Source organism: Seriola aureovittata, chromosome 18 (genome assembly GCF_021018895.1).
Source record: "Seriola aureovittata isolate HTS-2021-v1 ecotype China chromosome 18, ASM2101889v1, whole genome shotgun sequence".
In the NCBI taxonomy this organism is placed as follows: Eukaryota; Metazoa; Chordata; class Actinopteri; order Carangiformes; family Carangidae; genus Seriola; species Seriola aureovittata.
The window spans coordinates 16,751,889-16,760,732 of NC_079381.1; the positions used below are offsets into that span (position 1 = coordinate 16,751,889).

At 37.3% G+C, this 8,844-nt stretch overlaps 1 protein-coding gene across 1 annotated transcript; it reads right to left on the minus strand.

The window, feature by feature from the left end:
• Positions 1–1,274: 1,274 nt before the first annotated feature.
• On the minus strand, positions 1,275–7,394 carry cplx4a (complexin 4a). Its single transcript, XM_056402947.1, has 3 exons — positions 7,113–7,394; positions 4,787–4,874; positions 1,275–2,362 (listed from the first exon to the last, which is right to left on the minus strand). Exons 1-3 carry the CDS (start codon positions 7,274–7,276, stop codon positions 2,135–2,137), a joined length of 480 nt encoding a protein of 159 aa, XP_056258922.1. The 5' UTR covers positions 7,277–7,394; the 3' UTR covers positions 1,275–2,134.
• Positions 7,395–8,844: the final 1,450 nt, after the last annotated feature.

Genomic DNA, 8,844 nt, shown 5'->3' on the forward strand with positions numbered 1-8,844 from the left:
GCCTTCATTATTCAGGGCCGGGTTCCAACACAAGAGCATCAATGATGTTGGGCACTGACGTTAAGCGATAGGGCCTGGCTCGCAGTCATCATTCCAGTTCATCCCAAAGGTGTTGCATGCTGAGGTCGTGGCTCTGTCCACACCACTTTATCATGAAGAAACAGGAAGAGATTTTCCAGAAAACTGTTGCCATAATGTTGAAAGCTCGGCCATATTATCTAAAATATGATAAGAAGCCAGTGTCAGAGAGGAACTGAGTCCATTCAGTCAAGTATTTAAGTACAATTTTGTCCTTGTACTTTACTTGAGTATTTCCATTATATGCAGTTTTATACTACTACTACTGAGAGGCAAATATGGTACGGTTTACTGCACTACAAAACATTATACAAAACATTTGGTCAGCCTGTATGATTTATCATAGACTTAACTCTTTATAAAGTGTAAGTTTATAACCTGACCAGAAGTATGTGGACAGGTGTGTCTGTAACACTGCTGATAATTAGTATATCAACAACATTGATATTTCAACTGTCAATAATTTCGGTTATTGATTCACTATATTTTTAGCAAATTTTCTATTTTGACGCATTATATGTGGCTAATTAGTTTTAGCTAAATATTTCAACATGTCCTCTGATATCCTCTTTCAGAGAGAGAGAGAGAGAGAGAGAGAGAGAGAGAGAGAGAGAGGGAGGGCACAGGCTGACAACCTTGGCTATGTTGATCCTATTAGATGGTAATCTCCAGACTTTACAAATCCACAGCCGTTTTAACTTGGGTTCATGTGAAACTCTAAATGTTGAGGGTTCGTTCCTTCCTCCCCCTCATTCTGCCTAATCATCCCTAACAAGTGTTTGGATAATGCCCAATTAAATTAAGAACCATTTCTTTAGTCACTGCATTAGCTGTGATTCAGGTAGATGGGATTAATCATAGTTGGTTAAGCATTTATTTTTAATGGCTGGGCAGTAGAGTTTCTCGATGGCTGACCATTTAAAAGAAAAACATCCAGCAATTCAAGTGAGAAATCCATCAATCCCCATGCAGCAACATCACAGTTAATAAGCATAACAAGTTGTCTTTTCCAAAATTATTGATCATTCAACTAATAGTACCTGATTCACACATAAAGACAGTAAAGACATGAAGTTTGAACACTTAGGTTGACACGTTAATAAATTATTTGTGTAGGAAGAGGCTTTCCAGCATCACAGCATGAACAGACATATTTCATGTATTCAATATACATCTTTATTTGAACAATACATCTGTTTTCTCAGTTTGAAGTACCTCCATATATTTCATCTGTGTTTATGTACATTGTTTTCATTTGTATGGAATAAATCATTCAGTATTTTAAAATGATGATTTGTGCAAATCTGCAAATGTCTCTGCAAATGTTTCAGGCTTACTGAACTGCTTAACTGTGTATGTGGAGAAAGTAACAGTAAATCGACATGTCAAGACTCGTAATAACACTGAAAGAAAAAAAATCTAAATATCATAATTAATTCAAACACCACATACAAAAAAAAATCTAGAATAACCAACAAACCAAAAGGAACGTTGAAATACTCAGGATTGGATTTGGACGTAAATAAGGTTTTCTTTTTTATAAGCAAGTCTGGGTATATTGTTATTTATTTGACTGAAAAACAGTGACTGAACTGTCTCATCTTACAGCAAACGGAAAAAGTGATCATTATACCACCAATAATCAGCATTTTTGAAATGTAGTGTGGCCTGTGAAGATACGAAAAAGATTTGAAAAGAAATACTTTGCTGGGAATGTTCAGGGAAAATATATTTTCTACATTATTTATCTAAAACAATAATGGGGTAGGGATGGGGCGCCTTGGACTTGATTTAAAATCTTTTAAAATCGATGCAGATTGGTAACAGTAACAGTACAACACCATGGTGTGGCCAGGCATATTTTTTTTTATTTCAGGAAGGTGATTAGCCTTTTTTAGTGCTTATAATAGATGTGAATGCTTTGTAGGCGTTTTACAGTGTGACTGAATCCCAGACTTTTTAACACAGCTTGGTCTGTAGATTCCCAGAAAGTGTTGAAATTCATTTTCTTGTCTTACTCTCTTCTCCCTTTTTTCTTCCTCATCACATGCCTTCTTCACATGACGGAGCATTTCTCCTCTGCTTTGCTCTTCAGCTCAGTGACAGTGGCCGAGGCCTTCTCCTTCAGCTGGTCCATGTCCATGTTCTGCAAGTTTTGAATCTGGCCCATGAGGGAGTCTTTGCCCTCCTCCTCCGTGGCGTCCTCGTCTACCATCTTGAGCAGCTCCTCGGGCACGTCCACGTCGTCCCCGGCCATCTCAATCATGTTCTCATCCTGCTCGCTCTGCAGACGACAACATCAGGCAGAAAACAAGGTCAGGAAGCATCTGTTGCTATACCTATGCAGTACCACAACAACTCTTCTTCATCACACCAAACACAGAAACATAAATGCAAATGCAATATGAAACAATCTTTTTCTTAATTAGTTTTATCTTTTTATATTTTAGAAATACGTGAAATCTCTCTTTTAGCGAACCATGTAGGACTTTTAATGTTTTCTGCTTCCTCTGGTGTTGTACTGGAACTGGTAAAGGACCAGAGATGATTGTTTTCCCTGGTGGTAACAAAAACTAGGCTATATGGCCTATATATTTATCGTATTGAATTATTATTTGCAGAAGTAAACAACCGCCTGCAGGCTGACTTAAAGGCTTTTTACAGGATTAACTTTCTGCCATGGCTGCCTGGTTTCCAAAACATTCCTGGTTCCACTGCCACACTCATATCTGACAAACACTGCACATATCGGCCTTGGTTTATCACAGGACATATCACGCTCAAAACTTTAAAATGGTCTGCGTTCTAATTCAAATTTAAACAAGCAATGAGGCAAGTAAGCCAAAAAAACAAATAGATGAACTCTAGGATCCGTCTTAATCCAAACTCAAGTGACTGCACTCGAGGATATTCTGCTGTCTGTGTTTTCTACATTTTTGTGAAGCAGACTTGAGCCTCCTTTGACTTTATTATCTCTGCACTTATGTGGTGTTGCATCACAGAAATGCTAAATTTAAAGCCTTTCAACAAACTAAATCTAATCACTTAATATCTGGAATAGTCATGCAATAGGCACTGCACTGTGACTACTTTAAACTTCAATCTGTGGGATTATCTCGGACCTGCCTTAGCCTTTCCTCTTTGAATCCCAACGATAGTCTAAAGATAACTACTATATTGTCGCACGAGACCCTAATTCCATTAGACAAACGGCACCAACTCCCTGTTTCCAGTTATACTGTTCACTTGTGCCATGAAATATATATATATATACACTTGATAGCATTTTATGTGTGTTCCCAACCCCCACCCGTGAAAAGAATCAACAGAACAGGATGCCTTTAGGTGTCTTATTGTTGTGATGGTGAAAATCCATTTAAAATGCATATTTCAGCTCTAATGAAGACACTTTGGCTTTTGTCATTTGGTCTTTTCACACTGACTTGCAATGTAAACATCATTTAAGGAGAATAATTAGATTTATACATGTAGCCACCTGCCATTGTCTTCAGCATATATGTGTGGTTTCAATTTTAAAGACAATCATCGAAAAGAAATGTAGCCATTGTTTAAAACAGAAAATGAACAATAGAAGATATATCGTGGGAGACTATTAGAAATGCCTCCAGCAGCCAAGGTCATCACTGCATTCAGATGAATAAAGATCATAAAATCATGGTGTGGTTGCAAAAATATTGGTATTCGAAAACATGTTTTAGATTGATTTTGATCTTTTGCCATAAAAACACACAGTTCATTAAAAGCAAGGCTTCAGCACTAAGTTAATGTATAAGGATTAGAAGGCTCTATACCGGTATTTATATTTAAAAGTCTTAAATAAAATCCCAACATACCTTTTGTGCTCCTTCCATTACAGCTTTTTTTTCTTGAAGAGTCCCTTTTCTCTCAGTTTACATCCACTAAAGTAGATGTTGTTCTTCCTTAAAGCCAGTTCACACTGCCTGTTGCTCCCTAATGAGCCTGGGACACCTGCTCAGTGGCATTTGGCTTTGTAAGACTCAAGATGCAATATGGGACTCATAGGCTAACGTCTCCAGGACGTTGGTCGAACGTCTTTGTCACTAATCTACTGGCATGGCTTCCACCTCCTGTTGTCCAGGCAGCAGCTGCCAAGTGGTGCTGTTAGATAAAGGCAACTTCAACTAACCATGAAACAGCTATTTGACTTAAAGCCATTTAATAAGAAAGGTCTGTTATTTTTTACCAGTCCGCATTAAAATACTAAGAAAAGGTGAATGTAATGTAATGAAAAATATGAAAATTGCTCCAGTGGGAAATGGTTAACTTTAACACTGCCTATTTAGTATTTATAAGCAGTATATAAATGTGTAATAAGGGTGTAGAGGACACTAAAATGTAGCTGTAAGCAGATATAAGTGTTTATTTATGTATTTATCAACAACTCTAAGTGGAGGCTGGTCTATAAACATCCAGTACAGGACAATATAGTGAACCACTGTTAAACTGTACATTAATAAATAGTAATAGATATCCTAATATCTGTTTACAATTACATTATAATGTGTTATAAAGCATTCATATATTTTTTTATAGACTGCTTGCTTGTCGTCAACCATTTTGCGTTTGTGTTGCTTGTGAGGGGAATGTATTTATGTATAGTATTAAATCAGATTTTGAAATATGAGTTTCACCACAGCTGTAGGGCTATAAACCCTCAGGTGCTTACCTTTGGCAGTCTGTATTTATCTCTGAGGCAGACCCTGAGTGTCGCCCTCTCTGCCTTCTTGTGTAAGAAATCTGCATCTCTCTCCATCCTGAGATAGACATAAAAATTTTATTAGTAAAGTGACTGTTATTGTTGGTCACAAAAACATCCTGTACCGGTTAAAGTAAAAACTCTGTTAATCTCTTCTCTGGAGCATACAAAGGGAAAAGCTGCAAGAAAGGTGGGATTTTACAACCTTGACCTTTGTTTGTCATCAGTGCATCATTGGTTCAGAATGACATTTTCAGCATCATGATTTTCATATAACAAAAAGCTTTTACTGTATCTTCACCCAGCCTGATGTGAACAGACATCAGCCTGATCAGATAAACAACAGAGAGCTAGTTCAGATCATCACAATATCCCCAACTTTGGTTCAGTTCACCTGAACGTCATTAAAGCAGTTAATCAAATCTATGGTCTCAATATGTTCTCAATAAAGTTTTGTTACCATTAGTGTATAATATTGCAGTGGCTTTAATCCATCAACTATTATTTACATTAAAACTGTATTTTGAGCGTCCATGCTGAAGTTTAATAGTTTAATAGTTTTCTTGTTATAGTTGGTTTCAAGAGATTCTTATGTAAACGGCATCAAATAGTTGATATCGTCTTAATGCAGTAAAATATTTACCAACACTTTTTTCAATTAGATTTTTCACTGGGTTACTTTGCAGTTTTGTATTCCTCAGACATGCAGTCTGTAGTGTAGTGTATGTCATTGAATGTTTTGGCCTCAGTGATGTTTAATTTCAGGTATGCCGCTGTTGGTGATCCTCTCATATCAATAGAATGTAAAATACACACTGAGACTAAATTCTGTGCTTAACAATCCAGTATCAACAACATATAAAAGTTTGCAACATTTAAAACCATCAGAAAACATTATTTTAACATGTTTCTTGATTATTTCATTATTAAATAAGTGTTTGTATCTTTGAATTATGCTTTAGACCATTTGTTGTAGACAACCTGCACTCCGTGTATTCATGTATTTTCAAGGCGAGATTCATGTGCTTTCCCTCAGCCAATTAAAGATGGGGATTATTAGGCCAGACTGAGTCAAGCAGATTTGAAATCAAGCCAAGATGCTGCAACTTAAACTGTAAACACAGTGGACAGTTTCTAACAAACCATCAACAAACTACGCTTTTCTTGCCAGACAGGTTTTACAGATATTTTCCAAGTTTAATAGTATTTCATGGTCTTTCCATCAAGTTGTCTGCATCAAGAGTTATTTGAATACACTGTGAGAAATCTACAGTTATGGAGAATGTTGTCATTTTTTAAACAATGAATTAATTCCCAAAACACGAGAGTAGAGAGGGTGGATTAATCTTGTTATGTAATACAGACTGACTGGATCTGATGCAGCAAAATCTACTTTCACTGAAGTCCACCTTTATATTTGTCAAATATACACAGTTTACACTATCTCTTCAAATGCAATTCAGGATGCATTAATCAGATTGTCGCACATTTTATTACTGAAATATCTGCTTTAGTCAAAAGAACTGGATCAGACAAACTGACCATAGCATCGGTGGGCAACAACATGGTGGTGAATAAATCCAAGCTACCTGCTACTCATACCAGTCTATTACAATAAATACAATAGATATTCCGTAAGTAAATTAAAGTGATATTAAAACGCTTTTCAAAAACAGATGTGTTTCAGAGGTGAGGAGAAGTTGTCTGTTGATGTGCACCAAGAAATAGTGATGCTTATAAAGTGAATAAATAAATATAATTGTGCAGACTTTTTATCGTTTGCCTTTGCTGCACCACCACAGACCGTCCTTAACCAAATGCTGCAACATTTACTGCTCTAACGTCCATGTAATAAAACTGCACATTAGATTGTATTTTAAACTATAAAGTCCCTCAAAATGTTACCCATAACTGTTCTTGATGCAGAAACAGATGAACGATTATGAGAGATTATTGATCCAGGTCCATGCACGACCTTTAGCCTCAATGGATTATTATGTAGAAAATTCTGGAAAAAGAAGCAAAGGTCCTCTTTGGAGGCACCATGCTTTGACCTTCAGCAACAACCGCATCTTTCAAAAACTCATTGTATGTATATGAAAAGTATAAATTCATTGGCATTTACATTTAGTCAGGGTCAGATGTGAATATTATGGTTAAATGTGGTTGCAAACAGGGAAAATTAAACAGAGATGAAGTAGATAGCAGCTTGTCAAGGTCAGATTGTACACTCTGCAGCCATACTGTTTTCCGTGGACCAATGGCATGAATTCATAATGTCCGTGTCACTACTTACTTCTCCTCCACCACCTGTTTTTGGTACTCTTCATACTCCTCTCGTGTCATCCCTGCTGCTTTGGCTGGATCTGAGGGGGTGGCCTCCTCTTCTTTGTCACCTCCACCACCAAGACCAATTCCTGACAGGGGGTTCCCAATCATGCTCTTGATCAAGAAAGCCATCTTGAGTTATGTGACTGTTTACTCTTCTTTCGAGATGAAAATAATGTTGCTCCCCTTATGGTGCCCTCCGCTTTGGCTTCCTATAGCTGTCAAATCCAGTGGTAGCTCTCTTGCTAACCTGCTGCTTGTCTATGGAGCCAAGGACACACTGATGACAGGCAACAGACACGTACACACACACTTACACACACAGCGTTTTGCCTCGTCCATAATCTGGATTTAATCCTCCCTGCTCCACTATACTAAGAGGCAGATGGCCTGTTTTCTCTCTATTTTTAAATCGTGCAGACCTTTGTGAATGTTTTTACCTTCGTTAATTTTGATACATAGTGCATTCTTTGACAGAGCTATGTGCACTATTCACAAGAAAAAATAGTCCCGGAAGATGGGCGACCTTGGTTTGTGACTATACACATATGCTGCTTCCACCCACTGTTGCTTAATCATATTAGTAAAGTACGGGCTGGCCCGTGTGCAGCTTATACTGCTGAGACCAAGCAGAGTAGAGAGAGAGGAGCGGGATTATAGTCTTGTTTATCTCCACTGGCGCTGTCCTTCATGCCGTGCTATTGTTCTGTGGAAGGAAGATTGACAGGAGGGTGTGAGGTGGGGAGGAGATACCATATCACTCCATCAGATCTGCAAGATTGGAGGATTTCTAGATTATCTCCATATATTTGAGCTGTCAATTGCTCATCTGCAATTGAATATTTTTAATAATATCTAAAGTTATTTTAAATATAAATCATTTTTTTTACTTTGCGATCACCTAATACAACACATGGAGGAGCAAGGATGTATATGTTTTGCCTCTTTGGCACTGATAGGCATGATTTAAAAAAAAATTCCACCTATTGTTGCTGTCTGCAGGGCTCCAGCATTGATAAATAGGTTTAAAGCATGTGAGAAATTGAAGGAAGCTCTGGTCTCCATAACCATGTGCTCTATTAACTCTTGCTACATCTACACATTCATATGAAAGAACCTGTAATACATGCTATAGAATGTATTATATATAATTTATGTTCTGTGTTACTCGTGGAAAGAAAGATGAAGCTGCTTCCGTGTGTATATAATCCCTGATACGATTTCAGGTTTCCTTTGGCTGGAAATGTAATCCAGTATTTTTGATGTTGCCACGACAGCAGCAGCGCTTCACAAACAGTCACAATTATGTTATTTCCCACTGAGCTGACTATTAGTACATGTTGCTCCATGACTTTGGTGCAGACTGAAACATCTCAACAAATAGTTGATGAATTGCCATGCAAATTTGTAAAGACATTCATGGTTCCCAGAAAATGAATTCTGATGCCTTAGTGATACCTTGACTTTTCATCTAGTGCTACTATGAGCTTGGCGCTTCTGGTTTTAAGTGAAATGTCTCAACCACTATTGAATGGATTGTCATGAAATGTGGACACTGGACATCATAATGTTTTGTAATAAGTTTGGTAAACTTTTCATCAAGCACCTTCATCAGGTCAACATTTTATCCTGTCCAATACTTTTTTTCATGACCAAATACCTAACTAACTAATAACTAATGATATTCTTATCAGCCTCAG